Raw genomic sequence first — 23,960 nt, 5'->3', positions numbered from 1 at the left:
TCATTAGATTCCATATGTACTTATATTATATGCATGCATATAGAAAAATATTTCTCCTCTTTTCTCAGTTAGAGTTGATTTAAAGAATATTTCTCCTCTTTTCATTTCTTAGTCTAAATTGATTTGGGCATGCGAGGAACCCTACAAGCATGGATCGATTCGATTCGTGGCTTCTCTGGACGATCCTCGGAGGCCAACAATTTCTGGAACAGTTGTTTATCTTAGTCTCGCGTAATAGAGGTATTGGGATCATCCGGAAAGAGGACAGGTTCAAAGAACAACTCCCACACGCTTTACCAATGAAACTTGGGTACAAGGGAAGCGTTCGGTCCCGTCTCTGTTAACCAATAACTCTTCTAAATGCCTTTTCAGCCTCTCCATGCGTTGCTTATTTCTTCCTCAACCTCGATCCGAACACTTTTAATAGACTGCAACAGCACAGAGAAGAAGAAGAAGAAGAAGAAGGAGGTGTAGAGAGATGGAGGAGAAATATTTGGACATGGTGATGGTTCCGCTGGGTCTCCTGCTGCAGGCCACCTACCACATATGGCTCTTCTTCACCATAGTCCGACATCCCAATCGCACTGTCATCGGCGTGAACGCCCAGGTCAAGCACCGGTGGCTCAGAGCCATGATGACTGTAAGTCTGCATCTCCTCTTCTTCTTTAAGAATGTTTTAGTTCCTTCCTGTATGACTCGAGAGTGTTAGTATAATGACAAAAATATACGAAAAAAATGCAGATAAAACAATTAAATTGGAAGTTCAAATTTATGATTGTTTGGTCCGATTAAATAATAATTTAATTTTTTAGTCAAATTAATTATAATATCGGCAATTATTTTTAATTATATATACAATTATATATATATATATATATTAATGTGTACGCTGAACAGGACCCGCTCGGGAACGGCACTCTGGCGGTGCAAACGCTGAGGAACGACATCATGGCATCCACCGCGCTGGCCACCACCGCCGTCACCCTCGCCTCCCTCATCAGCGTCTTCGTCAGCGCCACCACCAGCACCGCCACCTCTTCCCTCGTCTACGGCAACAAGTCCTCCGTGGTGCGCTCCATCAAGTACTTCGCCCTCTTGCTCTGCTTCATCCTCGCCTTCCTCTGCAACGTGCAGTCCGTCCGGTACCACACGCACGCCGGCTTCCTCATGAGCCAGCCGGTGGCAGGGCCCGTCTCGCCGGAGCACGCCGCGAGGAGCTTGGACCGAGGCAGCCTCTTCTGGTCTCTCGGCCTGAGGGCGTTCTACGTGTCCTTCACCCTCTTCCTCTGGGTTTTTGGGCCGATACCGATGCTGGCGAGCAGCGTGGTGATGTGCTGCCTGCTCTTCTTCTTGGACACCACCACGGAGCTTCCTCGGGCGTTTCATGTCTCCTCCTTCACTGTCGAAGAAGATGTCAAAGAGGAAGTGTAACGAACGGTGGTTCTTCACGCATGTCTTTAGTGCTATTTGATTCCATCACCATAAATCTTCCATCGGAAGCTGCACTGTCTTCTTCTTCTTCTTCATGAACATCCAAGGGTTGTAAGAAGCTTTCGAGAAGCAACTCGAAGGGGGCATCACCTACAAAGATCCTGACGGTGGCTGTGTGCAAGGGGCCGAAGGTGATGACAGAAGCATAGAGAGCACAAAGGAGTGGCATGCAAAAAGAGTTGCAAGCCATCATCTGTGCTCTCTATCTTCTGTCAACAGCATCACCGACGTGCCTCCTCTGCTTCTCACCAGGAACAAGAGAGAGGAACTCAAAAGACCTACAAGGACCCATGAAACCCTTCGTACCCTCCTATTTATAGGAGGACCGAGAGAAATTTACAGCAGTCATTGGATCCTGATCTAAGAAAATAATTAGTTGCTGGATTCATGCAACTTGGACGGAATTCCCGGAGAGCAGATGAAGGAAGAAGTGGAACAGTACCTTATCCCCCTCTATCTCCGGCCATCAAGTGGTTGCGTTCGCTCTCCAGTATCACCGTCGTCTCTGCGCATATGGATCCGCCACAAATGGCAACATAGCATCATGCTGCTTCTCGTTGGGTGATCCTAATGCCCATTTTTGGGTTGGGGTTCTCATGGATCAAGATTCTTGATCATTGTCACCAGCACGAATCTTGGCATGATGCTCTGCAAATAGCTCGCTGTTGCCCACATGCCCACTATTAGGAGATGGTCACGGAAGAATTATGCTATGCTGACAGAAAACTGGGACCTCAAAATAATTCTTGAATAAATGCTTTTATGTCTTAGGATTTCATCATTTCATGTCCTTAATAGTTATCCATCTCAAATATACAAAGTCATAAGAAAAATCGAAGGTATTTCGATCGACTGGAACGGTCCAATTATGGGGGATCGAATCGATTGAGGGTTCGATAGTCCGGTCCGGCCCGGTTGTATTGGGAAATTTGAGATTCGGCCCAGGCGCATGTGATCAGATCTGGGTCGAGTCAATTGTTTTGACTGGATCCTGGCTCGAGCCGCCTTGGTTTGATCAAATCAAATCAAAAAACCGTAAACCCTTGACAACCCCCGCGCGCGGTGGCATCTTCGCAGAAAACCTAATCGTCCACTCCTTCTCTCCCTGTTGCGCTGCAAAGCGGCCGACGATCGGCGACCGGCGTCCGTGCGCAAGGCTTGCCCCAACGCGGCTGCGCCTCCCATCTCGCGGACGACATCGACAGCTCGCGGCAGTGTCTCCCCCCTTCCCGCTTGCCCTGGCCGCCGGCGGTACAACCCCATCCCATCCTCCCTGCTCTCTGCTTCTTCCCAGTACAGCGGTCGCCTCTCTCTCTCTCTCTCTCTCTCTCTCCTCCGGACAAGTTTCCATGTGCCATCCAGCCTCCAGCTCCTCTCTGCCCCCCCTTCGTTCTCCGCTCTCTTGTTCTCCCGCTGTTAGGCCCTCGACCCCGGCTGCAGTCAGCCCTTCTCCCGTGCCTTCCCCTACCCTCAACCGACCTCCTACTGTTCTCAGCACCCTTCCCTGCCTCATCCTGAATTTAATAGTTGTTAATAATAGTGATCCCTAGTTCATGTTAATAATAGTTAATTCTAGTTAATACTCTATGAATTATGTTAATTATGGAATTGTCATCGCTAGAATGCTTGTCAAAATTCTTGGACTTTTGATTCGATGTTTCAGTGGTGATACTTTGAAATGAAATGTTGTGGAACTGATGCATCGTCTAATTTTTATTCTCAATGATTATATTTTCCTTAATTATATTTTTATATTTTTTATATTGACGGGTGTCTAGCACGCCGAACACCTTGGGTGTCTTTTAGCACCTTGTGTCACTGATAATTCCTTAGTTGTACTGCTTGTATCCCTTCCCACAACCTTCCACTCAAAAGCACTGGAAGCTGTACCAAAATTCATGTGTCATACATTGTGCAAAACATGCTCTCTTTGATAATACGAAAGGTTTTGCGAGAAAAGGCTATGTCACCTACGACACCTTGGATCACTCAAGGACTGATGTCTTCCTTGCAAATGAAATTGGCACGGAGGGCGTTATGTTCTGCATATTAGCTATTGGCTGGCAATTAGACTTTCCATCACATGAGAGCTTTAGGATAGTTCATGCTTTATGCCTGCATTTGGTGCTTTCATGAAACATGTCACCGTAAGCATCGTGTCACCATAAGCATTGCATGTACCTGCCCCACCATTGTGTTTTGGAGAAACACCAATTGAAGTTAGAATCTGGTCAGTTCAGTGGAGGTGATTCCAACCATCCCCATATGGTTTCAGAATTGCATCTCCCTCTGGCAAAACTATGTCCTTTAGAAAATTCCAAATCTTAACTGATTGGCTACTTCATCTCTAAAGGTTTCAGAAGGTATAAAATCAATTAAGGCGTGTATAAAATTCTATCATTTGTACTTAAGCCACCCTCTCTAGGATCCATTGTTCACTAATCCTATTGTACAAGAAATCATGGTCATTGAAAGCTGGGATTTGGGCATAGTATACACCATAGTTCATTGGCAAACCTACGTCATGCAAGCAACTGCTGAAGGGATTCTTGACACAAACCCACGTGGATTGTAACATACACTTTGTTCAATGTGCTGCATGTTCTTATATCTTCTATTTAGGTTTCTAACAGACATAATACTTCTGTCATCCATCTTGCTAAATAGAGCTATAAGATTTGTGTTTGAAAATCTTAGAAACTAGTTGTGACATTCGAATCCTGTAAGATATGTCACTTTGTTTACATAGACAGCCAAATAAGAATGTGTTTGAATTTAAAAGAAGTGCATCTACTGTCTTAAGAATATTTTCTATTAAAATTCTTAATCACACACCCCAACATGGCATATAAAGGAAATAATTAACTTTTTCAGCAGCAAGGGAGCATCTTACTTTTCAAAGACACATAAATATTAGGATTCCTCTTTGCCACCTTTTCGACAATCTTTATGTTGACTTTATCATCTCTCATTCTTCTCCTAAACTCATGAATATGTTTATATAGATCTGTGAGCCCTAAAACTTTTGATCGGGGACTGTTGCATGTAACAAAATGCTCAATTGCCTTCAAGAAACTGATCTTTGTTGACTTCCATCTGTCTGTTACCTGTGCCTGTATCTTTTGGTGGATAATAGAAGTTCATGATAGTTCACATGAATCCAATATGCTCAGTCGTAACTAATCCCACCTTACTGTGGGGCCATGCCAATTCTGCTCGTAACATAGACTTTATGTCAGCTGTACCTAACGGTGAAACTAGCATATACCGAACAGAAATTCACAAGTTCACCATTTCTTTTGAGTAACCACACACTCTAAGCTACAAACTCTGCAAAGTGATATTTCTGAAGTATGATATGTTTAGGTAATCTGGTATTTGATATTGCCATACTTTTGATGTTATGTGAAATTTCTCCAAGTTGACTATCTTGGATGAAATTATATCTAATTACAGGTTCATCTTTATTATATTTCGATTTTGTTACAGTCCCTACCAGTCTACGTAGAATTACTGGTGATATTAGATGTCATGGTGTCTGCAGAACTATGTTTAACCTGCATAATGATCATTCAGCTTTCTTGCAGTGCTTCCTGGAAGAGCAAAAACCCCCATTGAGATAGTTGCAGTTAGACATGTCAACAGGCCCTGGACTCGAGTCATTGGTAGATCGTATGTGCTCTGTGATCAATCTTCATCTTTCGAAGTTTAGTTACTTTAGAGTAATGATGTTCAGTGCCACTAATTCTACTTTCATATGTAGTGATACCGCTGCACATGATTTTATGGATCTTTGACTTTTAAATAATGAATTGAACTGATGAAGCAAAAGCTAATGTTTTTTTCTGATGCAGAAACAATATCAGTCATTACAAATGATGGGCGCAACATTGTGGTGAGTTGCTATAATTGTAAACAATATCAGTCATTGTAGCAGCTTGTAGTGTTCCTGAGTTTCTCATGGAACATTTCTCCTTGTTACTTGTTTAGAGTTAAGCTAATTCATGATTTGGTGACATTTTTTAATTCTCCTTTTATACACGAACTAACTCTTTTTTGTGGCGTAGTATAATACTCATACCCCATTAGTGATTTGTTGACATTTTTTTCTTTTCCTTTTATACAGGAACTAACTCTTTTTTGTGGCTTAGTATAATACTCATCCCCCATTAGTGATTTGTTGACCCTGGGTTTCTTGTTTAGGGAGTTTTGAGAGGCTTTGACCAGGCTACAAATATTATTCTTGATGAATCTCATGAGAGGGTTTACTCTACCAAGGTTCGTTCATCTTTTTACCATTTCCAACCGGAATATTATTACAATTGCAGTGTATTTCATTCTGTTTTTTTACTTGATTTTATTTTTCATTTCACATTAAAATCCTTGGAAGGAGCAAGAACGTGAGATCTGATAACCAGGATTAGACATTTTGAGATCCACAATCTGTGACATTTATTTTGGCCTATTTTGCAGGAAGGTGTGCAGCAACTTGTCTTAGGGCTCTATATTATAAGAGGCGATAACATGTATGGCTCCTGAGTTTAGACAGGCCTTGTTTTACTTCCACTCTGTACCCTGTAAACTTTGCTGTTTCTGACACTACCAATCCAGTCCTAAATATAACTCGTGTGTGTGCAGAAGTGTAGTGGGAGAGTTAGATGAAGAACTGGATGCAAATCTCGACTTGTCCAAACTCAGGGCGCATCCTCTTAAACCTGTGATACATTAACAGAGGAAGCATGATCAAGACAAGAGGACGGGCTACATGTTTGTAGGAGAATATTGTTCTTGTTTTAGAGCTCAACGTGAGTATGTTGTACCACCTTCAATATTGATCACAATGCCAATGATCAGTACTAAAGATTTGTGGGCTTGCTGCTTCTAAGTTAGTTCATCTGCTTTCCTTTTTCCTCTGTTTAGCATGTCAGGAGACCAGCAGAATTCCTTTAAAAATAGTATTCATGCTGTCCTCTTGTTTTCTCAAGGTTGGTTGATGGAGTATTTGCCGTTTCCAAGTCTTTCTTTAACCATGTTTATGGATAAGGAGGTAATCTTTCAAGTTCCCTGTGGTCTTAGCAGGTGCATACGTAGAGGCTTTTAAGATTGCTGTTAAACTGGCATTTGTTTGTTTGTTTGTTTGTTTGTTTGCTGTGGAGGCACTTAAAATTGAGATATCATGATCTCATCAATATCATGCCTCTTTCTTGTCTTGTCTGTCGGAGTCTAATGGAGTGCAGGCCTTTGACTAACGCCAGCCATGGTCTGGGTCAACCTTGGTTAATGCGCCCTTCAGATCTAGACGTACCACATGTCATGAGAGATGCAGACAAAGAGTCAACTAACCAAATTGCCTATACCCACGTCTCTCTCTCTCTCTCTCTCTCTCTCTCTCTCTCTCTCTCTCTCTCTCTCTGTGTTTCGTTTGCTCATCCATCCGAAATCAACAGGTCCTTCAATGGAGCATTCCACTCCCAGGGCCATCACCTCCATCTTAGTGTCAGCTCTCCTGGTATCTCCATCCCACTGCAGAGAAGTCCCAGTCCGCCATCATCCAAGCACAGGTCTGACGTTGATTTCGCCATCTTGTTCTGTGTTTTCTAATCTGAAGCCTACTTGTATGGATTCACGTATGCAGGCGGAGATGGTGAGGTGAGCACACAAGGATCTGTGAGCCTGGGCAGGGAGTCACTGCTCACGCCACCTTCTCCTACAGCCAACATGAGCCCCCCTGGAGGACCCTCCAGGTGAGCCATGGCATGGAGCTTCCTTCAAGGGTCTGCTTGCTTGCATTACTACTACTCGTTCGTCTGTTTCAGTTTCTGTCTCAATAAGAACTGTCGTAGAAGGCAGTGAACATGAGTGTTAAAATGTTTCTTGTGGATCCGAGTAACCTTAATCATACTTGGGAGTCTCAGTTCAAGTTCTTTATACTCTGTTGTTGCTTGCTATTTCACCCAGTTCCTTTCCGTTCCAAGGTATGGAAGCTAATTCCCCATGAGTTTTGCTCAATTACCTCTTACAACTTACAATTTCAATTGTCGAAGTTTAATCGATGGGTGTGCACATGAAAGTTGGTGCTATTGGCAAGGAATGAACGTAATTTTATAACAATGGATATTAAGAAGGATCAACTTAAATGAGCAAACACCATGAGCACATGAAATCAACATCAGCCACAATGCAACTCAAAGCCATCTCTTTACATTATTATTTGAGAAAAATATTCTCTCGAAGAAAAGAAACCATTAAATCCAGCAGTAATGCATGAGATTTACATACAACTGCTCCATCCATATTACTCATTCACGACAAGGCAACTCCGGCTCTACAATGGAATGGATCAGATGCATCATCATCCTCCTCTCGAAGTCTGCAGACCTGCCGCTCGCCTGCCTCGCCCTCGGCATCCTCCTCCCCCACAGCGCCTCGGAGCCGCTCCTCACCCTGCTCAGCGCCGACGGCCGGCCCTTCCCGCCGGCCAGCGCCAGCATCGCGTCCACGTAAGCGTTCCGCACCCACGCCAGCAGCCGTAGCGGCGCCGACCACACCTTCGGCCGCAACCGAAGCGTCCGCCACACCACCTTCGCCTTCCGACATCGCCAGCTGCTCGTCCTTATTCCTCCTCCTCCGCCTCCGCCGAGCCGTATCGCTTTCGCCTGCTTCTTGGTTGCGTCCAGTCTCCGATAAGTCCGGCGCCGCCAGTACGAGTGGATGCTGTGGAACACCTGAGTGCTGATGCTCTCCATTAGTCCTCACCTTCAGCTCACGAGAGGCTCTAAGCGGAGCTCACAGTATATAACATTCCCACTGCGATCGAGCAGTAGGCCTTCTTTGACTTGACTTTGTGCTGCTGTCCTCAGTGCGAGACAATTGAACCCGTCAATGTTGGCGATGGAGTGACGGACATGGCAAAGAACGGAGAAGTGACAGAAGCGAAGTGGTCGATTGTTTCTGAAGGAATTATTGTTTGACCAGTCAACAGTTACGTGGCAGCCTCCAATTGGTTAATAAACAGAGACTCTCCAAAAGTGAATTGATTAAGATATTATAATTCTTAAAAAAGAAAGAAAATGAAACATTGGTTTAGTCGGTAAAAATTTTGACCCTTAAAAAAAACAAAAAATGATTAGATTTAGTATCAAAATTGATCACCCATTGGTATATCTTTGATCTCTAATTGGACCATCTCCAAATCTTATTTTGACTTCAAAGTCAAAGTTTAACATGAAATGGAGCCTCAATTTTAGACCAGGAAGATGACACTGATGACACTTGCAATCATTGTAATTATTATAAGTAGCATGGAATAAAATATCACACATATGCATCCTTCTTAATTGACTCAAAGTCCAACTTGACATAATTGAATCATTGCCCTCGTCTCTTGAAATCAATGGCTTAAAGCAGCATTAGAATTATCTTAGTTTCCATGATTTCCTTATCAAACAAGTGACATGAACACTGATCAAACTGTGGAACACTTTTAATTATTGAGAGCGATGAGAAGAAAAAGAAAAATAATCATTTAGAAATAGTAGTTTATTTAGCAATTAATTTCTTGACTCAAATTCTTGAGATTGCAGAGCAGAAATCTAACTCGAAGAGCGTTACAGATGAAGGAGCATGGCATGAAACAACACGAGTCATAGCCACCACAACATCAACAGCGCAACCAGCCCGGAGAGCACAAAGACCGGCGTCAGCCCGGCGTAGCTCCGGCAGGAGCTCGAGGGGAAGTTTGCAGTATCGAACGGGTACAGATTGCCCGGCGCGCCAACTATGTAAAGAAACGGCGCCGGCGGTGGAGGTGGACAGTATGGCACTGGCCACTTCGGCGGTGGTGGTGGCGGCGGGCTTTGTGCGCAACCGCAGGGATAGCAAGTGCACTTGACCTGCGTATCGGACCCCACATCGCGCTCTACTGTTGCTGAGCGTCCGGCCACCATGGAAGCCATCACCAGCACCACAACAAGCATCGACTTGATGCGCGGTGGCGGCGAGTTCGGGTTGCCTCGTTGCATTCTCCGACAACGTAGTTATGCTCTTCGTCTTCTTCCTTGTTGTGACCGAGAGGGAAAGCTGCGATGTATATATAAGAGAATTAGGTTAGTGTTAGGTAAGGTGGTGTGCTTTTTCTCTTCTTCCTGCTGTGTTTGATGCATGAACAACTCCGGGCTTTGCATGGCTCACCCTCCATTATTGCTTGTGCCGAAGGGATCACGGTGTGGGTGCCCTAATCCTATGGTCCCCATGATCACGTTTTGATGGTAAGCTTTTATTTGGATGAAAGAGAACATGCCAACATTATTGTCATCTGTGACCTAAACCAGTGTTGTTTTGTATGTGCACATATTTCCGATCATTACATCATGTTGTGGATAATATATATATATATATATATATATATATATATATATATATATATATATATATATATATATATATATATATATATATATAAATGCTTCTGAGCTTGAATCGATTGGCATCAATAATTGTCATGTTTGATGTGCTTACTCTGTCGAGATTCCTTTGGGTAAAATTGCATCAGATTGAAATTACGAACAACTGTTAAGATGAGGAGAGTTATGACATGGAGAAGGGAAGGGAAGGGAAGGAACACTAACATGCATTGAATGATTGTGGAGAAGAGAATCATCAAAGTTGTATCTAATCCTTATCTGCAATGTGTAAACACAAGAAACTTGCAGCTTGGAAGTCTCTCACATGTCTATGAGCATCTCAATGATACATCTAACCATCTATCTATCTATCTTTTGCCAACTCTGATTACACCTGCTCTCACCAAATATTGAACTGAACCTACTTCGGATCTGTTGTAATGATGGGTGGCTTTTTGTTTTTTGGAGAAAGGTCAGTCAACAGCAGCATTGTTTTGGTATAAAGTTGTCAATATTGAAGTGCAAAGTCATATAAACACAAAACCTAGACAAGCTCACTGGGACAGTAACATCATTCTTTCTGCGTTGCTCAAGTTAGATAGATAATACGATGAATCAAGAAATTGACAATCATGTGAAACACTATGCTCTAACTCCCGAGTGATAGGTTAGTTGACCCATCAAATATATTCGTTAGATCTTTATATGTCAATCTTAATCACACTTACGTAGGACTAATTAAAATATTATAATAATGAATGACTAAGCTGACAAATTTAAGACTAAGAAAATATAGACATCCTTAGTTATTTTTACTAATTCAAGCATAAGCTTGACTAATGAATGTCTCACCTTAGTTTCCTTTGCAAAAAAATTATTAAAGCAATAATACTAAAATCTATACTTCAATTAAATAAAAATATATAATATAAGTGAAAAATCAAATAGAAATTATAGAAAAATTCAAAAGGCTATGCTAAGTGTATTCCTTGGTATATCTAATAATAAATCATTCAAGGTACAATTGGGTAGATTCTCCTACGATCTTGAAGAATCGGAAGATATTAGCATACTAATAATATAGAAATAATAAAAAATAAGAATAGTAATTAAAGAAAAAAATGAAAGTGGAATTCTTTTTCGTTGGCTTAGAGGAGAGAGAGAGAAAAGAGGACACGAAGAGTCCTCCAGCAAACCAACGTGGGACTAAACCTCGCAATGGAAAGACTAAATTTTCCTCCTCTAAACATAGATCCTAAGTGAGATTAATTGAAGTCATTAAGACATTCACAAATATCTTAGCATAGAATTATCTTTGTAAACCTTACATCCAACTATTATGGCCTCGAATGGTTTATCTCTCTACCTTCCGTTATCATACAGCTTCCCAAACCATGTTGCTTCCTCAGGACAGCTCCTCCTTAAATCTCAAGGCAGGAACAGCAGTTACCTGTTGAATTGGATCCTAGCACTCACTAATCATATCTTGAACAAGTAGGGTGCTCGATTTGGGTTTAGGAATGCGATTCACTCGAATTCCAACTCATGCCAAGCTTAAGTTTTGATGTGGTGATGTTTTCGATCACATTGATTCGATTTATTTCAACTAATTCCATATATATCTTAATTGGATTTTATTTGGGTTAAATAGATACCCCAATCAGGTTCAAATTCACACCTAAATAATTAGTGAGGCTCAGTTTCAAATAGGATTTACCATTCTTTTATTGAATGATAAGATAACAAATGTTTTTTAATATATATTTACTATCATAAAGTCTGATTAAAATTGGTTTAGGTGTTCCTTAATCGGGTTTGTGTATAAAATTAAATACTCATTTGATTGTTAGCGATAGTCATATTTTTATTTTATTCGATCGGAATAATAAGAAGATACTAGGATAATGAATATAAAATTATTTCTTACTTCATCCTTCTATTAGTATATGTCTACATTTATTAATCTTATTACTATGAATAATTTAATATGAGATATATCAAATAAATATAAATATATCTATCTTATAGATATAGGATATATTATTATTTCAAGGCATGAAACTTATTATTATTATTATCATCATCGTTTACTTAATGTTAAAGGACAGCAAGAAGGCATCATTTAAAATACTTAAATTGCAGGAAATTAGTCTACAGAGAATTAGAGGGAACTAAAACTAAATATTCATCTTCCATTGTACTCATAACATTATGCTTAACATTTAATTTTCTCTGATCCATAGACAAAATATAAAAATATTAGATTAGTTGTACCATACTATGTGAAGATCAAACTCCTATCATCATACATGTTTTCACCTACAAATAAATTGTAGAACTTTGTGGCTTCTCAATGTGTTTTTAGAACAATTCCTACTTCCATATATATAGGTCACACTGTTTCTTGTCAAAGGCAGCTCATTCCTGAAGTCTGAATGTGCCCACTGTATCAACCACTTTATCGATGATATCATCGACTCCTTCATCTTCTCCCCATTCTACAATTTACAGTAATATTTACGTCAATAATTACATGTAATGCTCACTTCCCTTCAACCTCCCACATCAATCTATTTTCAATTTCATTTTAGGATAATAATATTATAAAAGCTAATCACTTGATGATATATGTTATATACAAATCTGGTCGAAAGGGAATCTTATTATAATTAATTAGTATATCATTTCATAACCAAAATATAAAATTTAACATATTCTCTTCTTCAATTCTCACCAATATCTTATAAGCTACTGATAAAATTATAAAATAAATAATTATTAAAAATTCTAGTGTTTTTTTCTTTCTTGCCTCATGTGATCTATCTACCGTTGTTATATAATGTTACAATTATCATACTTATGACACCCAAACTAATGCAATCAACATGATACTAATGCAATCAGCATGATTCTTAATTTGCATGATACTAATGCAATCAACATGATTCTCAATATCTTATTATTTATGCTGATATTGAGGTCAACCTAATCTTATTATGATTTAATCTTTATTAATATCTTTAGATCAAAATTATTAAACTACTAATTATTAAAAACCTAAATTTTTCTCTACTTCATATATAATAATAATAATAATAATAATAATAATAATAATAATAATAATAATAATAATAATAATAATAATAATAATAATAATAATAATAATAATTAATAATAATAATAATAATAGACCATTGTTTTGTCCATCAAAATCATGGATACTATGAGCATGGGAAACCTATGCCTTTGGTAAGTGGACCTAAAGATGCATAGATGTGACATTGGAGTGCTAATGTCAATGTGTTCAATCCTTCAATTCTCTCAATCAAAATCAAAATGTGAAATTGGAGTGCTAATTGAATGTGTTCCATCCTCCACTTCTCGATCAAAACCATTGGAGTGCCTTTGGGATGATGGAGGGACGCTGACACCAACAAAAGTGACTGATGACCACTTTGGAGAGAGAACCACACAAACACACACATCCCTCTCACCAACACATGACGAGTGATGTGGTTTGATGCGTACTACCCACAAAACCTAATGTGAGTTCCGATAGCAAATAGTTGATTGGTACCTTAATTTTTGTCCCTTGTCGAAGGGATACAATGACATTGTTTTGCTATGACAGTGTTACAACTGATGAGAAGTACTTTTTGATAATGATAATTTTTATATTTTATAAAAATATATTTTTCTCCGAGAATCCATTGGTGGGACAAACATCTGAAAGGAAGAATATAAGAAAAATTACTATTTATTATTATTATTTTAAATATCATTGGAAAACTTTAGATAACTGAACAAATAGATGATTTCATTTTTATTTTTTAAAATGCAGACGGTTCTATTTAGTAAAAAATCTAATTGCCCAAATGTTTTAATTTCCGATTTTTTTATTAATTCTATTTTTCAAACCTTTAATTGAAGGCGTGAAAAAAAAGGTAATCCAAGAAGGATTTTCTCTCTCTCTCTCTCTCTCTCTCTCTGCCTGCAAATGCATTAACGAGGATTAAAGAGTTGCTGGCCAACCGATGAGACAGAGATAAGAGCATAAGAGAGAGAGAGAGAGAGAGAATATATATATATATATATATATAAGAAAATCTTTATCTATATCCGATGATTACGGCAGCCGTCCTTGGATCCGACAAGCGGACTGGGCAACCCCAGACAAGGTGACCTGCCGAGTCTGCTGCTAGATACACCCTGACGCGTGTCAGTCACCCCGCCCTACTGCGCCCGTTTGACGTGACTACTCGAGTCAACCTGCCGCCCTTGCCCCGACCCCACAATCCGCTCTCTCTCTCTCTCTCTCTCTCTCTCTCCTCACGCACTTACCGTTCTACCCCCTCCTCCTCTTTCCATTATCTCTAAAACCTCCAGCCTTTTACTGGCCGCACCACATGCTCTTCCTTGTCTTTTGGGGTGGCCGATGGGGAGTCTCGGGAGGAGCCCATCCGGGCTGGACCTCACCATTGGTGTTCCTGGTTCGAGCTCTTCTTCTTCTTCTTCTTCCCCAGTTTGGTCTGGTAGGCTCTCCTTCTGTTCATCTCTCTCCTCCGTAGCCGTGGATTCTGCATCTTCCACTGTCTTTTCATCTTCTTTCTTGGATGTCTTGGGTCCATATATAGCAGCGGGCGGTGGTGGTGGCAGCATGAGGGACTTGGACATAAACCAGCCAGCTTATGGCGGAGAGGAGGATTACCCCATGGGAAGCGTCGAAGAAGAGGAAGAGGAGGGCGGGACTCCCAGGCCCAAGAAGCTCCGGCTCTCCAAGGAGCAGTCTAGGCTACTGGAAGAGAGCTTTACGCAGCATCACACCTTGAACCCTGTGAGTCATCCTCCAAAACCCTCCTCCAACTCTCTGCAGGTCAAAGCATTGTAATAAATGCGCATTTGTTTTGTTGGTATTTGATGGTTGCGAAGTACTGACGTTGTAAATGAACGAAACGGCAGAAGCAGAAGGAAGCGTTGGCGATGAAGCTGGAACTGAGGCCGCGCCAAGTGGAGGTGTGGTTTCAGAACCGCAGGGCCAGGTGAGCGATGATTAATGCTCCTCCTCGTCTTTCCTTTCTTCTCCTTCACCGCCCACGGCGTCCTCGTCGCTGTTGCTTTGACTTGGGAGTTACTGATCTCATTTAAGGCTCGTGTTTACTTGGTCACGTTGAGGAAGGTGAGATATCGCTCGGACAGCGAGGACACGACAAATGAGGAGAAGTAGATAAGAGATCGTTAAATGCTGTGGTTGTGGCATCACCCGCTTGCAGGCTTTGCCTGGAAAGACCATGACGTAGAGCACTACTTGCGTTGTGGTGCAGGACGAAGCTGAAGCACACGGAGATGGAGTGCGAGTTCCTGAAGCGGTGCTTCGGGTCGTTGACGCAGGAGAACCGCCGGCTGCAGCGGGAGGTGGAGGAGCTGCGGGCGCTGCGGGTGGCCCCGCCCACCGTGCTCTCCCCCCACACCCGCCAGCCGCTGCCGGCCTCGTCCTTGACCATGTGCCCCCGGTGCGAGCGGGTGACCGCGGCGCCGCACCTCGCGCCGTCGTCGGTAGGGCGCCACCCATTCCGCCGTCCCGCCACCCTGCCCTTCGCCGGAATCGCGGATGGCTGACCGAGATCGTGTGGGATAAGCTTTGTACATGAGAGACGCACAGGTGTTTTTCCCTCTCAACACCTCTTCGTTCCTCTGTTTGTTCTGTCTAAGGTTCATGGAACATCAAAGACTTCCTGCAAATGTGTTCTACTAGTCACTCTCTTCATCTCCATTTCAAAGTGCTATCAGATAATGTTAGAACAAGAAGAATTCATCCCCCACTGCTTTCCCGGAAGCCATTATGCAACAATGAGTTGGCTGCTACAAGAACACATCCTGGAATGCAGCCTTTACAGTGACGAGATGGGAGTAATATTGGTTGTAGCAGCTTGTGGTACATATGGTCCTTGCGATCACCCTTGTCATCAGCTTCTGTGGAAATCGTATGATTGTGGCAGTTAAATGGACCTCATTCACAGCCAACTCTTCTTTGGCTTTGAGAATCATCCATCACCCAACTAAATTCTCTATTGCTTTGTGTGTGTAGTGTCTGTCATAGCATGGGTATGAATAGTCAACATGAGCTCATATCGTCAATTTTAGCACGGGTTACGTTGACTGTGTTTTTTTGTATATTGTCGGATGCGGATTCAATTGCATACAATCCAAAGTCCAATAATTTATCGGGTACGTGAGACCTCCACGGTTGCGGGTCGTTAAAACGATGTCGGACACAGATGATGAGAAGAGCACCCACGAACACCCGATCCATCTCGATCGCGAACGGACGACGCGGAGGAGGAGATCGAAGCATAGAAGAAAGAGGGTTTGCCGATGGGGTTCTTGATGACCACCATCATCTTCGTCGTGGTGGGCGTCGTCGCTTCCGTCTTGGCCCGTCTCTGCTGCAACCGCGGTCCCTCCACCAATCTGTACGTCGTCAACTTCTGTTCTTCCTCCTTTATTCTCGTGGTTTGATTGGCGTTTGGCACCGGATTCTTCAGGATTCTCGATCTATTTCGTTATCCATGTGTTTATGTGATGCGAATCTGATGCTCGATTTAGGGTCTTTCACGATCCCCGATTGCGTCAACTAGAATCTGTTGCTTGAAGTTTCATTTGCGACGTCTCTGATATGATTCGTATGGACGAAGTCTTTCTTTCTTTTGATCTGATTTTATCTGCGTACATTACCCTTCCCAGACTTCGCATTCCTCCTTTTCAGTATCAAAACCTTTTTTTAGAATTCTACGAATAGATTTTGTTGCAAATAAGTTTGTATTTTTCATAGTATTGGTTGATTTAGCGGATCTTATATGATTGTGAGCAGGTTTGGGCATCGATTGTAGTCATACAACCGCATTAATGGTTAAAAACTGTCTGTTTACGAGTTGATAATCCTTGGTATTGCAGGAAAAGTTCCAGTTGTCATTTGTTCAAAATTTTGCTGATATTTTTCACCTAGCCGAGTTGTCTTGAATTCATCTGTGGTATCGCAAAGGATACTTACAAACTGGATGATATTCAAGTTAATATTCTAATTAGGAGTGCAATAGCGTGTTGAGTTTTCCGTTTAAAAGAAGTACATCAATTTAATGAATTTTGAGCTGACCACACAATCCTGAAGGGGGCATTCTATCATCAATTGGATGCTGCATATTTGATTAATGATAGAATATATAATCAACGAGACTTTTTTTTACCCTTTTTCAAAATAAGAATTGCTATATTATGATGTTGTCTTATATAATTAATTTATTTTCTTGATTGAGCAACCTAATTAAATAAAAATAATTAATGATTGATTATTATTTCCTTATAAACAGATCAGGAATGTAGTTAATTGGCTAACTGATTAATTATTCGAAAATTATTTCCTTTAGGAGAGCCCTTCCTTTCCTCTAATTTAATATGCATGTTGATTAGTTGATCACATCTTAGGATATGCATGTTGAGATCAGCCGATCTACGTTCATCGAAGTTTGTTTTCTTCTGCTGAGCCTTCTTTTTCTTTTATATCATGAGAGACGTATGTACAGTAGTTGGGTTCCCAAAGACAAATAGATAATCTCTACGAGAGGATTACTATATAAATACATATTCTAAAATGTAATCAACTAATAATGTTGAAATCAAATAAATAATTAACATATTCTAACATATAAAATAATTCATGATTGAAATCATCTTTACCAAAGCATATATTCAACATGCAGCTAATGATGAAAAGATCATGAAGAGTTAACTAAATTGAAAAATATAAAATATGTCCATGTCAATTATATAGTAATTATGAATTAGAAATCAAACAAGATTGCTGCACATAAGAAGATCAAGTCAACAAAGATAGAATAATTATAAGACAAGCTTATGAATCCAAAGATGAACAAGGGATCCTAGAACAATCATCTGAGATAACCAAAGGAAAGGAGGAATGATTCTTATATTTTTTTTAGAGGAAAATGTACATCATTCTCATACTCATCTTTATCTTTCTCCTATCTGATCAACCCCCATTGACAAAATATGGGAGATTGAAGGTAAGACTCTCCCAAAGAAAATAATTAATTAATAATTTTGAATTAATTATTTACATTCTTAATTTGTCAGAAATAAAGATCAATCATTAGTTATTTTTTAATTGATTGCTAATAAAGAAAATTAATTAATGATATAAGACGAAATCCTAATGTAACAATTCTTATTTTGGAAAAGGGTGAAAAAAAATCTTGTTGATTACATGGAACATCATAATTAACTGGTAATACATATGATTTATTTCTTTCCCCCGTCATCCTGTTTTCAGGATGTAATTGACAATAGTTACTCTTTAGGTTTGGAACATGGATCACAACTGAGTTAGGTCTTCTAGCCTCATGGATTCCCATATAAAATGAAATGTTGAACTTCTTGTCTTGTAGCAGTGGGTCAAATACTTGTGGAACATTTTACTGCAAGCCTTTATTACCCTGCTAATAGTTTGATTGGGGAAGATTTTTGGCGAGATAAATTTAATTGATCTTGAATGCCATATGATATGAATGTTGTTTTGTTCAATTTGATTATCAAAATCTCATTCTTTGAATCGAGTTGCCCGGAAAATAATAATGATGTAAACATATTAAGTTATTTCCTTTAAAGTTCAAGGTAAAAGTTGAGTGGAACAAGGACTTTATAGAATGTACTTGAAGCAACGTCATTGTTTGGATTTGCACCACTTGATATGAACGGGCTGGTATCTGATGTCTGAGGTACAAATGGTAGATAGATTAGCGTCATCTTGCAATATAGATAATAGCTGATTTTTAACGTGATAAAAGAGTAGATGTAGAATGGGCATGAGTATGAGTAGATCGTAAATGGACAGGCTTCTCTGCCCTTCTTTCCAATAGATAATCTCAAACAAAAGTTCACCACGAAATAAAATGCTGTTGCTGCATAGCAATAAGAACATTGGTTCCAGTTATTTGACTTGGTGCTACGAATTTTTATAAATATTAGAAAATTACATAATAGCACTATTGCTTCTCGTCCTTCATTCACCATCTCAGCCATGTTCTTTTCTCAATGAATACAGTTAAGACTGAACAGAAATGATTTTTAGACTACAGAGAAACCAAAGCAGCCACTTATGTTTTCTAAAATTAAGCTATCAATATGATTGATAACGACCATCAGATCACTTCTGCGGTCAAAACAAGCTCGAATCTGCTACCTTATCATTTACCCTATGGTAGTAGGAATTGTAGCAATGGGGCCTTGAAATGCAATTAGGATGTTCATAAATTCACTTGCTATGATGCTAAGCTATGGAATTAAACGCTTTATAACTGCCAGTCTAACACTGGATGATAGATTGTGATATACACAAAGGTAGGGTGATACTAGCATGATAGCTGATGCTTTATTTTATTGACATAATAATTAGCAGTTTCATCTCAAACGTTTGTTATTGTTGGTCATCGTATGGCTTAGTGAAAATGTTAAATGATTTCGACAATTTGGTTGTGCAGGTTTCATTTGACATTGATAATCACGGCGACAGTCTGCTGTTGGATGATGTAAGTTCTCACCTTTCTTGCTATTGCTTTCTCAGCATGAATTGTTCTCTTTTATGGCATTCTTCTAATTCATGACAACCACTGGAATTTTATAATTTTATTTTGCTTCAATCTATATAAAACAGGGTATTTTATTTCTCTGTCATTTATATTTTATACTATACATTAGTCTCTTTAACCTTTTGTTGCATGAGAGAAATCATCAAGATTGCTTTGACTGATATCATAAGAACTTGACAAATGTACAGGAAAGGAATCTTTCGTTAAGGAAGGTGGACTATTTGTTTGGAAAAAAACAGAAATGCAGAAATTAGAAAGTTCTAATGAGTTTGTCTGTTTCCTAGGAATGGACTCCAGCAAATTTGTCTACAGGTAACATGGATATTTTGTGATCTGACAATATCAAAATAAATTGAATCACTAAAAAAAGGGTCCAAAAGCCAATCATATAGTTTATTCTAACTGTGAAACGTAGCCTCAAGTCTCAACATAAATTTCTGCTTTCTGAAAATTAAGGTTAATGGCTAAGATTTTTTTTTACATTTTACCTTTTTTCTTTTTGAAATATGGGCTACCATTTGGGTTTGTTTAGTTTTTGTGTGTGGTAACTAGTAAGCACAAGGTTTGCCGTACCGGACTGTATCGCCCGGTACGGGCGGTACGTACGGGTCCGACAGGCCAGCGGTACGTGAACCGCCCCATACCGTACCGAGTACTGTAGCAGTGTATAATAACACTGTAGCAGTGTGCAGTGCTCGGTACACGTGAGTGTACCGCTCGGTATACCTGAGTGTACCGAGCGGTATACCGTACCGTACCGGTACCGAGCCCGGGTCGAAACGCCGGTACGGTACGATACGACGAACCTTGAGTAAGCATGTAAAAGACAATAACACGGGATTTAGGAGATTATCTGTTAATATTATGAGCATTTGATAGCCTCTTGGGTCAATTAAAAGTCTATTCTGGTCTTATTTGTCCAGACTGCAGGGTTGCATCTGGAACTTACAAAGCTACTTATTCAATTTTTTTCTTCTTTCGCTTCATATGTGGACAACTTTTAAACACAGAATAAGTATAACAAGAACTATGGTACTATTCCTTGCTATAACAGCACAAACATTTCAAATTTACACCAAAATTTTTCATTCTTTCGTTACTTGATATGGTATGTAAGAAATGTTTAACAGATACAACACTTTCGATTGTTTATTTTTGTTACTACAGATTTGGATGTAAAATCTGGAAACTTTTGCATATACCTAGACCTCCTTTGAACCATATCTGGCTTGTCCTCAGGCCAATTCCTTTGCTTTCTCTGAGTTTCTCACTGATGTGTTCTTTGTAATTTGTTGTCACCTATTTCTTCTCCCAAAGTTGTTTTGTATCATTAAAAATTTTATTTTGGTGGAAAGTGTATTCAAGAACCCAACATTTATGATTGTTGAATATGAATATTACAGGGAACTTGTCCATGTGACAGTGGCACTTCCGTTTTTGTTGGCAGCTGCCTCTTAGATGCTTCACTGGACCTCAGCTTTCTAGTTGATCTATGAAATTTGCTTTAAATAATAGTTTACACAAATATTTATCATATTAAACAGAATCTAAGTATCATAACTGGACAAATAAAATATTCAATCAATTCTATGAGAACCTCAAAATTATCTTAATTGACAATGAGAACCAATTGAAAAAATCATAATAAAAATAGGAAATTCAATTCCAACAGCCAGATGAATTTATCTGACTGAATCTGAAGAGTAATTGCCTTAATCTTAGAACTTGAGTGAATCAAATTGATGCTAAGCTGACTATAGGTTGCAACAGGGACAAATGTCCAAAATTTTTGTTAGGAGCTCAACTTTTGAGAACTAGGATGTAGCATCAAATGTGTCATGGAGGATCATGATTACAGGGAATACATGCTGACAAAGACAAACGGTTGTTGAATTTGGTAATGGGCCAGTAGAAGGTGATAACATGGGATGTACCTTGAAACCAAGGTTTGCCGTACCGGACCGTACCGCCCGATATGGGCGGTATGTACCGGTCCGATAGACCAGCGGTATGCGGACCGTCCTATACCGTACCGAGCACTGTAGCAGTACACTGTATCACTGTAGTATTGTTACAGTGCTCGGTACACTTGCGTGTACCGAGCGGTATACCGTACCGTATCAGTACCGAGCCCGGGTCGAAACGCCGGTACGGTACGGTACGGTACGACAGACCTTACTTGAAACTTCACTTGAGTTGGAGCTTTAACTCTTTTTTCTCCTTTTTAGTAATCATTCCTAGAAAACTTTTTGTGCTTAGCAAAAGTGTACATCAGATTTGCCTCATTCTTACTTAGTGGCACAACGGGAAGTTAAGTTTGCCTGATTGGGGAAATATTATCTCTCTCATTACTTCAGCAGGTGAAACTTGAAATATTATTTTTCTTGGTTTCATCTATGCTTACGCATTTCTTCCCTTGTTAGGTGGGCAATCGTCTATCTTGCACAGCTGAAACCTCTGATTGTCCCAATTCTCAGCGAAGGAGAGTGAGATGCATGGCAAAGAATAACTTGGATCATGTGTAATGATCTAACAAAGAATATTCCATGTTGCTTGCAGTACAACTTAACAGTTTGTTGTAAGGGTCCATCTTTCTAATCTCTGAACTAGGATCAAAAACTGATACGTATCCTTATGGTTCTTGATGTTGTGCTTCATTTAGTTGATTCATGTGATCTTTACCTGAGGGCATTGGTCCCAAGTAGTTAATTGGTCAATTTGTTGTTTCTCAACCACATTGGTGTACGATAATAAGGAGAACAAGTGTAAATTTATCATACATTCATTTGCTTAATAATATTTTTGTCATTCTACCTTTGCATTCTATTATCTCAAATTTATGGTTTTTTATTGAATTTGTGACAAGCATATGTAGTTTTGTCTGTAACACACTACACTTGTGATTATGGAAATGTTTGATTTATAATTTTCTATCTTTATCTCTTAACAGCACTAATTTATAATTCTCTTAACAGCACTACTTTATGGAAAAGGTTTTCAATTGGACTAATTTAAACTTATTTGGTCTCAGATTCTTTTGGAATCATTGTTTATTACTTTTATGGAATCATTCTACTATCTAATATAAAAAGGTAAAGGATGCTGTTGATGACCCCTAGCATGTAGTACAAAGGAATCATGTTCACTGCATTGCTCAACTTGTTTTTTCCAGACAGCAAGCTTTTTGTTTTTGCATTTGTGATGCTCAACTTTATACTATATTATGTCTCATGTAGTTTACTGTTGCATAATTAATAGGTCTCATGTTCCAGTTGACATGAAAACTCATATGCTGCTTAATAATAGGATTAAGGCATAGAATAAAGTACATTAAGAGGTTAGGGGGAATAGTTTTTCATATAAAATAATATCTAGGAACTCAACATCAATGAACACCTCTGCTTAGGTATCTCTCTCACCAGCATTGTTAGTTCAGGTGGTTCAGACAGATATATCAGAAACCTTTAAGCTCACACCAACCTTGTGGTTGTCAGGTACTTAAGCCCCTTATTGTTCTCCATATATATATATATATATATATATATATATGGGGATGAATGTTAGAAGATGCAAAAGATATGGTTCTTTTAGCATATGATATTCTTATCAAGATTTAGTGGAACAAACCACTACACTGCATACATGTCAACAAGGAAAAAACAAGAGGCTGCATTTAATTAGCCATCCTTTTAACATGAAGTTTGGCCATCCCATTAGTGAAGTACTATTATACTACAAAAAGAAGAAAGGCTTTGTGGATCATATGAATGCCTATCCAAGTCTGATGACATCACAATGAAGCACCACAGGATATATTTCTTTGTTGAAGTGTGGGATGAGAGAAACATAAAACATGCCCTTTGTGAAGGTCATGAAAGTTGACTTCTAGAAGACATGAGAGTGACCTCAGAGAGATCCCTAACAGCTAAATGATGCCCGGTGTCCGTGCCTTTTCCTCTCCACTTCATCAGAAGAAACACTTGTCCAACCACAGGGATGAATATTTAAGTAGTATTTGTGGAAGTAGAGAAACTAGTATCAAAGACTGGTCTAACCTAATCCAAGTGGGGCCCTCCACCCTCAGCTGGCAGTAAATTGCAAGACACACATGGCTGACCTGAACACATTGTGACATTTCAGCTGTCAAATTGTTGACCAAGGTTTGACTTTTGAGCAATTTTCACAATTTTTTTTTATTTTCCAGATAAGTTTTGCTTGAAGAGATCATTAAGTTTGACATCTGGAAGAAGTCATGGAGTTGGAAGTGATGCAGATACAATTATATATTATTTTCAACAGAATTTTTCTTGGTCTGATGGATGCTATTTTGTTCATGAAATCTGACCCCTTTATCGATAATAGATTTTCTTTTTTTTTTTGGCTTATACACATAATTCATGAGGCACGG

The 23,960-nt window shown here is 39.5% G+C and overlaps 4 protein-coding genes and 1 long non-coding RNA gene across 7 annotated transcripts; all 5 read left to right on the top strand.

The window, feature by feature from the left end:
• Nucleotides 1-476: 476 nt before the first annotated feature.
• Nucleotides 477-1,499, top strand: LOC135636920 (uncharacterized). Its single transcript, XM_065149103.1, has 2 exons — nucleotides 477-640; nucleotides 898-1,499. The coding sequence occupies exons 1-2, from the start codon at nucleotides 479-481 to the stop codon at nucleotides 1,429-1,431; spliced, it is 696 nt and encodes a 231-aa protein (XP_065005175.1). The 5' UTR covers nucleotides 477-478; the 3' UTR covers nucleotides 1,432-1,499.
• A 1,045-nt stretch (nucleotides 1,500-2,544) lies between these two features.
• Nucleotides 2,545-6,475, top strand: LOC135583547 (sm-like protein LSM8). 2 transcript variants are annotated; one of them, XM_065149105.1, is made up of 6 exons: nucleotides 2,545-2,742; nucleotides 5,079-5,163; nucleotides 5,346-5,386; nucleotides 5,695-5,769; nucleotides 5,965-6,017; nucleotides 6,130-6,475. In XM_065149105.1, exons 2-6 carry the CDS (start codon nucleotides 5,127-5,129, stop codon nucleotides 6,218-6,220), a joined length of 297 nt encoding a protein of 98 aa, XP_065005177.1. In that variant the 5' UTR covers nucleotides 2,545-2,742; nucleotides 5,079-5,126; the 3' UTR covers nucleotides 6,221-6,475. The 2 variants fall into 2 exon arrangements, with proteins under 2 accessions (XP_065005177.1, XP_065005178.1); XM_065149106.1 differs by having other exon boundaries at nucleotides 5,068-5,163.
• A 384-nt stretch (nucleotides 6,476-6,859) lies between these two features.
• On the top strand, nucleotides 6,860-7,419 carry LOC135636924 (uncharacterized). The gene is made up of 2 exons (XR_010496096.1): nucleotides 6,860-7,052; nucleotides 7,127-7,419. It is a non-coding gene; the product is annotated as an uncharacterized LOC135636924 (long non-coding RNA).
• Nucleotides 7,420-14,291: 6,872 nt separating this feature from the next.
• On the top strand, nucleotides 14,292-15,657 carry LOC103981702 (homeobox-leucine zipper protein HOX3-like). Of its 2 annotated transcripts, none has more exons than XM_018825609.2 (4): nucleotides 14,292-14,425; nucleotides 14,528-14,727; nucleotides 14,853-14,932; nucleotides 15,215-15,657. In XM_018825609.2, the coding sequence occupies exons 1-4, from the start codon at nucleotides 14,329-14,331 to the stop codon at nucleotides 15,507-15,509; spliced, it is 672 nt and encodes a 223-aa protein (XP_018681154.2). In that variant the 5' UTR covers nucleotides 14,292-14,328; the 3' UTR covers nucleotides 15,510-15,657. The 2 variants fall into 2 exon arrangements, with proteins under 2 accessions (XP_018681154.2, XP_009396718.2); XM_009398443.3 differs by having other exon boundaries at nucleotides 14,307-14,425; nucleotides 14,531-14,727.
• A 95-nt stretch (nucleotides 15,658-15,752) lies between these two features.
• Nucleotides 15,753-22,378, top strand: LOC135636923 (V-type proton ATPase subunit e1). The gene is made up of 3 exons (XM_065149107.1): nucleotides 15,753-16,363; nucleotides 19,445-19,492; nucleotides 21,976-22,378. The coding sequence occupies exons 1-3, from the start codon at nucleotides 16,266-16,268 to the stop codon at nucleotides 22,040-22,042; spliced, it is 213 nt and encodes a 70-aa protein (XP_065005179.1). The 5' UTR covers nucleotides 15,753-16,265; the 3' UTR covers nucleotides 22,043-22,378.
• Nucleotides 22,379-23,960: the final 1,582 nt, after the last annotated feature.

The sequence above is a fragment of the Musa acuminata genome, chromosome BXJ3-4 (genome assembly GCF_036884655.1).
Source record: "Musa acuminata AAA Group cultivar baxijiao chromosome BXJ3-4, Cavendish_Baxijiao_AAA, whole genome shotgun sequence".
Taxonomy (NCBI): Eukaryota; Viridiplantae; Streptophyta; class Magnoliopsida; order Zingiberales; family Musaceae; genus Musa; species Musa acuminata.
Note: the sequence above shows the minus strand (reverse complement) of the source record. Positions and strands in the feature narration are given on the sequence as shown.

Coding starts and splice junctions, on each gene's coding strand:
- LOC135636923 (XM_065149107.1), top strand. CDS start 16,266: ATGGGGTTCTTGATGACCACCATCATCTTCGTCGTGGTGGGCGTCGTC. Junction 16,364..19,444: donor CGCGGTCCCTCCACCAATCT/GTACGTCGTCAA, acceptor TTGGTTGTGCAG/GTTTCATTTGACATTGATAA. Junction 19,493..21,975: donor ACAGTCTGCTGTTGGATGAT/GTAAGTTCTCAC, acceptor TTCCCTTGTTAG/GTGGGCAATCGTCTATCTTG.
- LOC135636920 (XM_065149103.1), top strand. CDS start 479: ATGGAGGAGAAATATTTGGACATGGTGATGGTTCCGCTGGGTCTCCTG. Junction 641..897: donor GGCTCAGAGCCATGATGACT/GTAAGTCTGCAT, acceptor TACGCTGAACAG/GACCCGCTCGGGAACGGCAC.
- LOC103981702 (XM_018825609.2), top strand. CDS start 14,329: ATGGGGAGTCTCGGGAGGAGCCCATCCGGGCTGGACCTCACCATTGGT. Junction 14,426..14,527: donor TTCTTCCCCAGTTTGGTCTG/GTAGGCTCTCCT, acceptor GTCCATATATAG/CAGCGGGCGGTGGTGGTGGC. Junction 14,933..15,214: donor TTTCAGAACCGCAGGGCCAG/GTGAGCGATGAT, acceptor GTTGTGGTGCAG/GACGAAGCTGAAGCACACGG.
- LOC135583547 (XM_065149105.1), top strand. CDS start 5,127: ATGTCAACAGGCCCTGGACTCGAGTCATTGGTAGATC. Junction 5,387..5,694: donor ATGATGGGCGCAACATTGTG/GTGAGTTGCTAT, acceptor TTTCTTGTTTAG/GGAGTTTTGAGAGGCTTTGA. Junction 5,770..5,964: donor AGAGGGTTTACTCTACCAAG/GTTCGTTCATCT, acceptor CCTATTTTGCAG/GAAGGTGTGCAGCAACTTGT.